At 47.9% G+C, this 13286-nt stretch overlaps 1 protein-coding gene across 3 annotated transcripts in view; it reads right to left on the bottom strand.

Moving 5' to 3' along the window:
- PLCD3 (phospholipase C delta 3) overlaps positions 1–13286 on the bottom strand; it is a 452490-nt gene that overhangs the window by 345787 nt on the left and 93417 nt on the right. Inside the window, exon 1 of one of the 3 annotated variants that reach the window (XM_069237952.1) lies at positions 5768–6209. The exons of the other annotated variants lie outside the window; for them this stretch is intronic. Coding sequence (XP_069094053.1) covers positions 5768–5909 — 142 coding nt within the window. The 5' untranslated portion in view covers positions 5910–6209. Of the gene's footprint in view, positions 1–5767; positions 6210–13286 lie in introns of those variants that run through there. 3 annotated transcript variants of the gene reach the window in all.

The following is a 13286-nucleotide window of genomic DNA, read 5'->3' on the forward strand; positions in this document are numbered from 1 at the left end:
CTGGTCCGGTTTTTCCACAATTCTGGTGAAAAATCCGCGGACATTTTCCATCTGCCTCAGGCCCACTGGGGGTCAGGGAAGGGGCTCTGGATGACAGGGAGTCAGGACAGAGTCGGTATACACAGGGGAAGCGCTGCCCGCAGTGGTATCACCGGAGGCGGGTCTCTGTTGTCTCCGGACCTGGTATCATCAGGGCCGGAGACACCGGGCTTCCTGTAGAGGCCTGGAACGGCATCGGGTGGATGCAGTACCTAGTAATGAGGGATGTACTCTTCCTTTCATGTGCAATGCCACTGTGTGTAGAAAAGCTCTGCTAATTGCAAACCTGCCCGAAGCAAGCCAGAACAGCCCCTGGCTCTCCCTGGCTCAGAAACAGTCAAGGGCGCTGCCCTGGTCTCCAAATGAGAAATACACAGCAAAAGCCTCTGGTCTGTAGAGCACAAAGGCCCAGATTTAAGAGGGCCTAGCGCCACATTAGCATATTTTTTTTACGCTAATGTGGCCCACCGAGGCCAAAATCGCTGCGCCATGTTTACAAAGTGGCGCAATGCCTGCATTGAGTCACTTTGTAACCTCTTGTGCCACATTATGCCTGCGCCAGGCATAATGTATGCATGGAGGGCGGTCCCCCATTAAGGGACCGCAAAAATGGCGCAGTGGAATCTAAGAGATTCCATTGCATCATTTTTTGGGGTTACTTTTAACAGCTGCACAGAGCAGGTGTTAAAACGGGGCACACCATTGCTTTCCATGGGTCCCTATGTACTGTGCAGGATTAGCGCCAAAATGTTGGCGCTAATCCCTCACAGTACATCAATAAAGTAAAACAAATTGACACTATTGCCCCTACCCTTTGCCATGGTGTGCTGTATATTTAATACGGTCCACACATGGTGGCGGTGAGGGGGCGCAAGAAAAGTGGCGCTGCATTGGATGTAGCGCTACTTTTCTTAAATCAGGCCCAAAGACTGTTAGAGAGGCCCTATGTCCCTACTGTGAAGCATGAGTAAGGAGTGTCCTGGGTCATCAGAGTGGTAATACTAGGGATGCTGGTCCTCCTGTGTTTCTAGCACACCGATGGTGAGAACAGAGCTGAGCGGTGTGTACCGAGAACAGACACCTATAGGACGGCTCTATGAGCCACCTCGAAGCACACGCAGTGACCATATCTCAGAAGCACCCGTAAGAACAGCCTTGCACCCCACATTCAGAGCTCGTGCAATACGTGTCAACACAAGCGCCAAGATATCAAACAGGAAATCTGTACATGTCTGTTTTGAATTTTTAAAAGTGGGAACTGGATTTAGAGTTTGGTGGATCCTGCGGTCATCTGCACAAAGCAGCAAATGTCTTGTCGCCCTACTTAAAATGCATAGACATCAATGCACTCTAAATAGGGCGAAGAGGAACGCTCCTCGGCATCCCCAAGTTCTAAATCCATCTGATTATTATTCCCACGTTGTTATATTTAATTATTAACATTTAAGTACTCATGCAACATATTTTCTCCAAAATACTGTGTATGTAATAGTCAATGGAAGTCTGTGACCGAATACATAAACATGAACTCAGAACATCTGTACAGACTACTCATGTCCCAAGTGGATAACATCTGCGGTGACAGTCCTGTGTCCCAGTCAGCTTAGAAGCCACTACAAAGACAGCCTGTGCCCCGGGTTATGTATACCTGTCACAGCCCTGTGTCCACAGCTCAGAAAGCCCTACAGTGACAGCCCTGTGACCCCAGCTGAGAAGCTCCTGTAATGACACTACGTCAAAACACCCTCTAGTTACAGCCCTGTGTTCCCTACGCCAGTACCGTGCCCGCAGTTCTGAAATCCCTACCATGGCAACCCCGAGCCTTCACTGAAGGAACACCTATAGTACCAGCCAGTTTGCAAATTCCAGTAAACACACCTCCAGTGCTATTGACACCAGTAAGGCCAATCCTGCATCCCCAAATAAAAACACCAAAAGGTTTCCAACTGAAAACCAGCAGTAAAGATAGCCCAGCCCTCTGCAGCTCAAAAGCTCCGGTAAAGACTGCTCCGGGTCCTCAGCTGAAAGACACCAGTAATTACATCGGAAGCTCCAGTGTGCCTGCAGCACAGAGTAAGTCCCATGTCTGCAGCATATAAGCGACAATAATGATACCCATCTGTTTCTGAGAAAGAAATCTCAGTAATGATAACCATGTGACTGAAAATCAGACACACCAGTAATGGTGTCCCAGGGCCCCAAACTGAATGACACAATTACTGCCAGTCTGTGCCTCAAAGTCAGAAACACCAGTAATGATGTCCCAGTGCCCGAATCTCAGAAACACCATCAATGACAGATAGGCCTCAAACTCAGACACACTAGTAATTACATCCCAGGGCCCCAAAGTGAAAGACACAAGTACTGCCAGCCTATGCCTCACAGTCAGAAACACATTGAATGACAGATCTGCGCCAATACCAGAAACACCAGTAATGAAATCCCAGGGCCCCAAACTTAAAGACACAAGTACTGCCGGCCAGACACGAGTAATGGTGTCCCAGTACCCCAATCCCAGAAACACCATCAATGACAGATGTGCGCCAATCCCAGAAACACCAATAATGACATCCCAAGGCCCCAAACTTAAAGACACAAGTACTGCCAGCCTGTGCAGAAACACTAGTAATGGTATCCCAGTGCCCCAACCCCAGAAACACCATCAATGACAGATGTGTGTCTTATGCCGATGACACTCAGTTGTTTTTTTTCTTTTTCTAGTGGCTCAGATTTTGCACTCTCTCTTCATGCCTATCCGATGTCGCTAAATGGATGGCGAACAGCAAACTCAAGTTAAATGAGGAAAAAACGGAGCCCGTTGTCTTAGTCTCAGCTGGAGTAAATGACCTTCCCTTGCCGAAAGATAATATAAAGAGTCTAGGTTTTTGGCTGGACTCTCGTCTCACAATGGAATGCCACAAGAAGAAATTGGCAGCTACTTGCTTTTACTTACTGAGGACCTGTAGGAAGATTTTCACACTTCTTCCATTTGTAGCTAAAAGGCTCATCGTTCAGGCCCTGATACTCTCTCGCCTAGACTATGAGAATGTTTTGTTCTTCAGTTCTCCTTCCTATGTGCTAAAGAGACTACAGGTGGTGCAGAATGCTGCTACCCGCCTTCTAACGGGTACCCCGAGACACCACTCGGCTAAATCTGCTCTCTGTTCCCTTCACTGGCTCCCCATTGAACAGCGCATTAACGTTAAAGCAGCCTGCTACGTGCATCCTGCACTCCACAATCGGGGTCTGGCCTTCCTCAGGCATATTATAACTCCTTACAACCCCCAGAGATCACTTAGATCTTCTTCCGCCTCTTTGATCAATACACTTCAGTTTAATAAAGTAAGATGGGGAGGCAGGCCGTTTGCCTTCAAGGCAGGTCACCTATGGAATGCTTTACCACAGGAGCTTCGATCAGAAAACTCAGAACTTCAGTTTCGTAAAAAGCTCAAGACCTTTCTTTTTCCTGTATAGTCTGTTAGCTTTATCTGCTCAACGGTCCTGCATTAGCGCTGGCAGGCCTCCGGGTAGCCATACGCTCTACAAATATCTAATAATAATAATGTGCACCAAACCTAGAAACACCAGTAATGATAGCCTAGTGCCCCAATCTCAGAAACACCATCAATGACAGATCTGCACCAAACCCAGAAGCACCAATAATGACATCCCAGGGCCCAAAACTTAAAGACACAAGTACTGCCAGCCTGTGCAGAAACATCAGTAATGATATCCTAGTGCCCCAATCTCAGATACACCACCAATGACAGCTGTGCACCAAACCCAGAAACACCAGTAATGCTATCCCAGGGCCCCAAAGTGAAAGACACAAGTACTGCCGGCCTGTGAGGAAATATCAGTAATGGTATCCCAGTCCCCCAATCCCAGAAACACCATCAATGACAGATGTGCACCAAACCCAGAAACACCAGAAATGATACCCTAGTGCCACAATCTCAGATACACCACCAGTGACAGCCCCGTATCCTGAATTCAGAAACCCTGTCAATGACAGCCCTGAGACCCGAACTGAGACACACCTGTAAAGATAGCCCTGAGACCCGAGCTGAGAAACACCTGTAAAGACAGCCCTGAGTCTCGAACTGAGAAACGCCGGTAATGACGGTAAACTCAGAAACACCGTCAATGACAGCCCTGAGACCCGAACTGAGAAACACCTGTAAAGACAGCCCTGAGACCCGAACTGAGAAACATTAGTGATGACAGCCCCGTGTCCCAAACAGAGAAACACCAGTAATGACAGCCCCTGGCCCGAACTGAGAAACACCAGTAATGACAGCCCCGTGTCCCAAACTCAGAAACCAAACTCAGAAACACCAGTAATAACAGCCCGTGTCCGGAACTCAGAAACACCAGTAATGACAGCCCCGTGTCCCAAACAGAGAAACACCAGTAATGACAACCCTGTGTCCCAAACAGGGAAACACCAGTAATGACAGCCCCTGCCCCGAACTGAGAAACACCAGTGATGACATCCGCGAGTCCCAAACAGGGAAACAAACACCAGTAATGACAACCCTGTGTCCCAAACAGGGAAACACCAGTAATGACAGCCCTGTGTCCCAAACAGAGAAACCCCGGTAACAACAGCCCCTGTCCCGAACTGAGAAACACCAGTAATGACAGCCCCGTGTCCTGAACTGAGAAACGCCAGTAATGACAGCCATGTGTCCGGACCTGAGAAACACCAGTAATGACAGCCATGGGTTCCGAACAGAGAAAACCTGGTAATAACAGCTCCTGTCCCGAACTGAGAAACACCAGTAATGACATCCCCATGTCCGGACCTGAGAAACACCAGTAATGACAGCCCTGTGTCCGGAACTGAGAAACACCAGTAATGACAGCCCTGTGTCCTGAACTGAGAAACACCAGTAATGACAGCCATGTGTCCTGAACTGAGAAACACCAGTAATGACAGCCCCGTGTCCTGAACTGAGAAAGCCAGTAATGACAGCCATGTGTCCGGACCTGAGAAACACCAGTAATGACAGCCATGGGTTCCGAACAGAGAAAACTTGGTAATAACAGCTCCTGTCCCGAACTGAGAAACACCAGTAATGACATCCCCATGTCCGGACCTGAGAAACACCAGTAATGACAGCTCTGTGTCCGGAACTCAGAAACACCAGTAATGACAGCCCTGTGTCCTGAACTGAGAAACACCAGTAATGACAGCCATGTGTCCTGAACTGAGAAACACCAGTAATGACAGCCATGGGTTCCAAACTCAGGAACACCGCTAATGACATCCCTGTGTCTTGAACTGAGAAACACCGGTAATGGCAGCCCATGTCCCAAACTCGGAAAGACAGTAATTGAAATTCTTCCCAGACGTGAAGTGCCGAGGTCTGAGAAGCGGTTCGGAGACGGACGTGGGATACAAGCCCCAGCTGGCTGGCAGGGCCCAGGACGTGCTGTTACTGTGCCTGCCTCAGCCTGTATCTAATGTAAACAACACATGAAGACACGACGCCCCTCCTCTGCCCTGTGCTGATCTGGCAGAGGGGGCTCTCGGGAGTCTGTGCATTGGCACCGGGGCGGCACTCTCAGTGGGCAGGCAGCAAGGGCACTTTAGGCTAATAACAGCAGCAGCACAGGGGCAGATCAATGCGCATGTGAGGAAGAAGTCAGAGAAGAAAAATAAAGTCTAGATTACAGTTTTCTGCGAGGTCTCCTTTGTTATTCCCATTAAAAGTACACTCACCCATCTTCCTGAAGGGCTGGACGCCCAGACTCCCGGCAGCCACTGCGCATTGCTGGACGTGGACTTGCACTTGCTCCTGGTCCCGCTCCTTCTGGTATTTCTGCTTTCTACGGCCACAGCAGATCTTCCAGGGGCACGCCATGAGCCCCCCTTGTCGTCACTCCGCTGATGTCCCGGAGGGCGCCGCCTGTCTCTTCTCAGCACTTGCTGCCGCCGTCTCAGGCTCCGTGAGTGCGTCTCCTCGCCGCCTCGCGCCTGCCCACACAGAGTGACTGACCCGTGCACAGATTTCTGCCTGGCATTTTGAGAGCGCTGGCCTGCTGCTGGGAGTCACATTTCTCCTCCCCGCCCTCTCCTCCCTGCTCTGATTGCAGGCTCCTTGCCACACACCTCCTCCTGCACACGGGCGCCAGGCCGCGCTCTGCCCTCCTGCGGCTGCTCCTTCAGAGAGCGGCGCTGCCTCCCCCTCCTCTCCGGGCTCTCGGAGCCGTGCTGCACTGGGCTACAGTAAATCCGATCAGTCAGCTGGGAAGCATTTCCTCCCGTCCCACTTCACTCCCGGGCCGTGTACATGGAGATAACGTGTGGAAACGGCCCTCAAAGGACTGCAGGGTTCGCCCTTCAGCCACGAGCCCTGATCCTGGAGATAATAGCAGTACCACAGGCGAGTCCTGGGGTGTCTCAATGCTATGGACTTCAGTGCTCTGTGTCCCTTTCTCCCTGGGTACCGGACATCAGAGCTGCATCTAATGGTCTCTGGGGGTGTCCCAAACCAACAGAGAGATATAAAATGGCCCCAGGATGAGAATCTACATCCTGCTATATATCATTAGCTAACTCCTGCTAAACGTTAGCGCTAGATATGATGCCCATAGGTGGAGGCTCTAAAGACAGAATCCAGCTATTCCTCTTTGCTACATATAGTTGTTTTAGGTGGCGACTGGACATGAGTGCTGTACATCCTTGTAAGAATCCTGCTCGACTTCAGTATTATATATGATGTTTTTATGAGGAGACTCCATCTGTGCTATATATCCTTGAAAACATCCTGCAAGACTAAAGATCTCCAGGAAATGGTCTTAGAAGAGACTTCTTAAGTGCTATATGTCACTGGACAACTCATGACAGGTCTCAGTGCTATACCTTAAAGCCTGGGGGTCAGTGGCGTAAAGCCACTTGAGGAGCCCCCCACGATCCAGTCAGGAGCTCTCATGCCAGGGGCTCGCTGCTCGTGCACAGTGTGCTGTGCTGAGGGGGCCCCTGGAGCTCGGCCACCCTCCCTACCCCCCACACCGCAGGGTCTGCGGGGCTATTGTTACGCCACTGCTTAGGGGAGAGTCTAACCATCAGTGCTACATATCATTGGAATAGTCCTGCTATTTCTCCATATTATGTATAGTGATTTCAGGTGGAGAATGAACATCAGTGCTTTATATCCTTGTAAGATGCCCTCTCGACTTGAGTGTTATATATGGTGTTCTCATAAGAAGACTTCGTCTGTGCAATATATCCTTGAGAGTATCCTGCTAGACTACAGAGCTCCAAGTAATGCTCTTGGAAGAGACTTCATAAGTGCTATAAATCACTGGACAACTCATGACAGATCCCAGTGCTATACCTTAAAGCCTTAGGGGCAGCGGTGTAAAGACACTTGAGTCCCTCCCGACCCAGTCAGGAGCTCTCAGGCCAGGGGCCTCTGTCCATGCACAGAGTACTGTGCTGAGGGGGCTCCCTGGAGCTTGGTCCCCTCGCACTGCAGGGTCAGTAGGGGCTATTGTTACACCACTGTTTAAGGGGCGACTCTAACCATAAGTGCTATACATCACTGAAATAATCCTGCTATTTCTCCATTTCAGTACAGCACTGTTCCTCCATGCACGTACCCTTGCATCCAGTACACACTGTCGCGCCGCACCACGCGGCGCGAGCTGAACATTCGGCTCGCGCTGCGCAGCGCGTCCCCAGGACGCGGCGCTCCCCGAGCTTTCTGTGTACCGCGCGAGGCCCCAGATTTTACTTGGGGCCTCGCTCTGCTTTCTGTTGCGTCCCTGTTTCCCTCTGACCCCTCCTTACCTCTTCTTTTTCTTCTTTTTCTTCTTTTGCTTTCTGAGGCATTTTCTTGTCCTTTCTTTATGTCTTTCCCCCCTTCCCATGTTACCTTTTTCTTCCCAGCATTCCTTGTTCCCTATTTTCTATGGTTTCTGTTCTATTCTGTCCTATGTACTTCTTCCCTATCTAAGATGGTGTCTTTTTACTTCCTGTTTGGTCATTTCCTGTTTCTTGGTATATAAGGGCTCTGTTTTCTCCCTTTCCTTGCGCTGCAACACTATCTGCTCTGATTGTGTCTTCGCTCCTGATTCTTAGCCTTCGGTTCTGAATCTTGTCAAACTTGTGTTTACCTGCATTTTTGTTTCTTTTTGATTCCTGTTTTTTTGTTCTTGTTTCAGGAATCCACTGTTTGGAGGTTTTTTCCCCTTTAGGGGTTTTTTCCCTCTGGCACTATTTCTAAAGGGCACGGTCTGTTCTTGGCGTTTCCATTGCCTACAGCACTGTGGCTACTAGAAAGAGTCGCCCCTTTCTGGGCCAAAGCCGAACCTTTAAGACCCACGCCACAAGATATGCGGTTTCCAGGCGCAAGCAGCACGTGAGTCGTGACAGATTGCAGCGCCAAACCATTCCGACGTCTTCTGACACCATGGATGATACAGTGGCGGCTGCTGCAGACCCTGATTCATCTCTTTTGACTACTATTCAACAACAAGCTCAGGAATTGCAACAATTGCGCAATGAGAATGCTGTGTTACGACAGGCTTTGGCCTTCCGCAGTGGCGATGTTCCGACTATCTCCGTCTCTACTCCTCGTTTCTCTGGTGAACCAACTAAACTGCGTGAATTCCTGGATGCATTAACGGTGTACTTCGCCTTCAGACCTACCCAATTCTCTCTTGACAGGACAAAGGTGGGATATCTTATCAGTGCATTATCCGGTCCTGCCTTGGCCTGGGCAACCCCGATGGTGTCATCCAACGATCCGGTATTGTCGGACTATTCTGCCTTCGTGACCCGCTTCAAACAAATGTTTAGTCGTCCAGGATTGGAAGCCTCGGCAGAGGAAGCATTATGTGATATCCAGCAAGGTTCCCAAGATGTCCTTCAATATATTACACGTTTCCGTCAGTTAGCGGCAGAGACCACTTGGGTGGAGCGTACCCTGGTAACTTTGTTTCGCAGAGGACTTAAGGAAGAAATAAAGGATGAATTAATACATTCCACCAGAGTTGAAGATCTTCGTGGCCTGATGGATCAAGCACTTTCCATTGAGTATCGTCTTCAAGAACGACGAATGGAGAAGAGAAGGAGTAGAGGATCTTCCCAGCCAAGCACTTCACGGATGAATCTGCCTCGTTCTGAGGAATCTCGTCCCCCTGCTAGAGACATAGAAGGGGAACCCATGCAAGTGGATACTACTCGAGGGCCGCTCTCCGCAAGTGAGAGGGAAGACAGACGGAAGAAGGGATTGTGCCTATACTGTGGATCTGCTGGTCACATGCTTCGTACCTGTCCTGTACGTCCACCAAGACCCTCGGGAAATGCCACTTCCCATCCTCTGTAAGAAGGGAGGGGACGGGATCATCGGCTATACCTTCCATCAGTTCATTTAATGACAATACAACATACTTGTTCGTGTTACCTGTCATATTACAACTACCTGATGGCCGCCAAGAAAGAACTATGGCATTATTAGATTGTGGTGCTAGTGGTATATACATGGATAAGACTTGGGCCACTAATCAACAGATTCCCACACAACCCAAAGACATTCCTGAACAAGTGCACACCGTGGATGGATCCTTGATATCCTCAGGTCCTGTCGATACTACGACCTTGATGTTAAATTTACAGTTTGGTAATCATCAGGAACACATCTCCTTTGATCTCATTTCATCTCCCAACCATACCATTATTCTTGGAATTCCGTGGTTTACAAGACATAATCCGTATGTGAACTGGGTAACCCGGACAATTTCCTTGTCCTCACAGTTTTGTCAAGAGAACTGCTTTGCTTCCGACAAATATTGGTCACCGAACAGATTAACACCTATTAAGAGTACTACGGAATATTCCATCAATACTGTCCAAGGAGTTCCTGAACATTATTTAGAGTTTCAAGACGTGTTTCAAAAGCCATCTAGACCTATATTACCTCCACATCGAGAGTACGATTGTGCTATTCCTTTGGAACCTGGAACAGTCGTCCCCTTTGGGAGGATGTATTCTCTCACGGAACCTGAAAAGGAAGTTCTTAAGGAGTATGTGGAGGAAAATGTACAGAGTGGTCTCATTGTTCCATCGTCTTCTACGGCAGGGGCTCCTCTCTTTTTTGTACCTAAGAAGACCAAAGATCTTCGTCCTTGCCTGGATTTTCGAGGCCTAAATAAAATAACTATAAAGGATCGTTATCCTTTGCCCCTCATCAAGTATATTCTAGAGGCAGTCAGAGGGGCTCAACGTTTTACCAAGTTGGATCTTCGAGGAGCTTACCACCTTTTACGTATAAAGGAAGGAGACGAGTGGAAAACAGCATTCAGGACACCGTTTGGTCATTTTGAGTACAAAGTCATGCCTTTTGGTCTTACGAATGCCCCTGCAATATTTCAAAGATTTATGGACTCAATATTTTCCGATCTCTTGAACCAGACAGTCGTAATCTACTTAGACGACATCCTTATTTTTTCCAGACATCCCGATCTCCATTCTTCTCATGTGAAACAAGTCCTTCAAAGACTCCGAGCACATGAACTATCCTGTAAACCCGAAAAGTGTGAGTTCGATAAGACGGAAGTCAAATATCTGGGTTATCATTTAAGTCCCACCGGCATAGCTATGGACCAAGAAAAGGTACAAGCAATTCTCGATTGGCCTTCTCCCTCTTCTATTAAAGAAACACAATGTTTCCTAGGATTAGCAAATTTTTATCGGCAGTTCATTCAAGACTTTGCTAAACAGACCAGCCATATAACTCATACTTTAAAGAAGGAAAATCTAAAGCAGGGGTTTGTCTGGACTAAGGCGGCTGAGACAGCTTTTCAAGATTTAAAGAAGGCTTTCACTCAAGCTCCCATCTTAAGACACCCAGATACCAACAAACAGTTTATTGTAGTTACCGATGCTTCCGAAAGAGCTATTGGAGCCGTCTTACTCCAACTACAAGAGGATGATGGTCTTGAACATCCTGTTTTCTATTTGTCCCATATTCTCTCTACAGCTGAACAACATTACTCAGTACTAGAAAGAGAGTTGTTAGCTCTGAAGACAGCCTGCATCGAATGGAGACAGTTTCTGATGTGTTCCAAGGAGCCTTTCGAGGTGAGAACAGATCATCGTAATCTGCAATGTCTACGTAATTTTGTATGCCAGAATAGTCGCCAGGCCCGTTGGGCCTTTTTCTTCAGTCAGTATGACTTTTACATCACCTATATTCCTGGATCTCAAAACATTCTGGCTGATGCTCTGTCTCGCCGTTATCCAGACTGTACTCCTTCCCCGTCTCAGTTTCTACTGGAGCCTAGTAAGATCATTGGAGTTGCTCAATCTTTTCTGGAGGAGGTACAACTGGAGTACTCCAGCCTGTCTAATAGCGAAATAGAGAAATTAAGAACCTTTTTATGCAAGAAAGAAGGATACTATTATCATCAGAATCTGTTATTCCTCCCTACTAACAGAGTTCGAGACAAGGCATTACAGATGTGCCATGATTCACCGGTTGCTGGTCATAGAGGCATCAAGGCCACGCAAGAACTTCTTTCGCGATCTTTCTGGTGGCCTACCTGGAAATCAGATGTCGAAAGATACGTTCAGGCTTGTCCCATATGTGCTCAAGTCAAGATTCCCCGTACCAGACCTGCAGGATTACTACAGCCTTTGCCGGTTCCACCAACTCCATGGCATACTATTTCCACTGACTTCATGTGTTCACTTCAACCATCAGCTGGAAACCAGGTTATCATGGTCACTGTTGATTCTTTCACTAAAATGGCTCACTTCACTGCCCTAAAGAAGTTACCTACATCTCAAGAATTGAGCCAGATATTTATCGACCATATTTTCCGTCTCCATGGACTTCCACATACCATTGTATCTGACAGAGGACCTCAGTATATTTCCCGGTTTTGGAAATATTTTTGCAAGACACTAAACATCAATATAGCACTATCATCCGGTTTCCATCCTCAGACCAATGGACAAACCGAGCGTTTGAACCAAGGATTAGAACAATACCTTCGCTGTTTTTGTAATTCCACCCAAAGCAACTGGAACACTTATCTTCCTATTGCTGAATATTCCTACAACAATACTGTCCATAGTGCCTCCAAGGTCACTCCTTTTTTCTGTTCCTATGGCTATCATCCTACCTCTTTTCCTACTTCTCCTCAATCTACCTCTCCTCTGCCTGCAATTACATCTTTTTCCACACGTCTCCTGCACCTCCATAGACTAATTAGATCTAATTTATTGAACACCAAGAGATATATGAAGAAGATCGCAGATAAGAAACGTGGACCCACTCCAGATTATCATCCTCAAGATACAGTCTGGCTTTCTTCCAAATTCTTGCCCTCTCGCCTTTCTCTAAATAAGTTCACGCCTCGCTATTATGGGCCTTTCCGTATTCTTCAGTTGATCAATCCTGTCACTGTTCGTCTTCGCTTGCCTCATACTTGGAAAATTCATCCGGTCTTTCATGTATCCCAGCTCAAGCCTTATGTCCCTGACCCTTTCTCTCGTCAGTTTCCTTGTCCTCCTCCTGTGTTGGTGAATGATGTGCCTGAATATGAGGTTCAGGAAATTTGTGACTCTCGTCTTTTTCACCGACGTCTTCAGTATTTGATTCACTGGAAGGGATATCCTCTTAGTGAATGCTCTTGGGAAGATGCATCTTCTGTTCACGCCCCTTTTCTGATTTCTCGTTTTCATCGTTTGTTTCCCTTCAAACCTGGACCTTCGGGGGGGGGGGGAACCTATTGTCGCGCCGCACCACGCGGCGCGAGCTGAACATTCGGCTCGCGCCGCGCAGCGCGTCCCCAGGACGCGGCGCACCCCGAGCTTTCTGTGTACCGCGCGAGGCCCCAGATTTTACTTGGGGCCTCACTCTGCTTTCTGTTGCGTCCCTGTTTCTCTCTGACCCCTCCTTACCTGTTCTTTTTCTTCTTTTTCTTCTTTTGCTTTCTGAGGCATTTTCTTGTCCTTTCTTTATGTCTTTCCCCCCTTCCCATGTTACCTTTTTCTTCCCAGCATTCCTTGTTCCCTATTTTCTATGGTTTCTGTTCTATTCTGTCCTATGTACTTCTTCCCTATCTAAGATGGTGTCTTTTTACTTCCTGTTTGGTCATTTCCTGTTTCTTGGTATATAAGGGCTCTGTTTTCTCCCTTTCCTTGTGCTGCAACACTATCTGCTCTGATTGTGTCTTCGCTCCTGATTCTTAGCCTTCGGTTCTGAATCTTGTCAAACTCGTGTTTA

This window comes from Pleurodeles waltl, chromosome 6, assembly GCF_031143425.1.
Source record: "Pleurodeles waltl isolate 20211129_DDA chromosome 6, aPleWal1.hap1.20221129, whole genome shotgun sequence".
NCBI lineage: Eukaryota > Metazoa > Chordata > Amphibia > Caudata > Salamandridae > Pleurodeles > Pleurodeles waltl.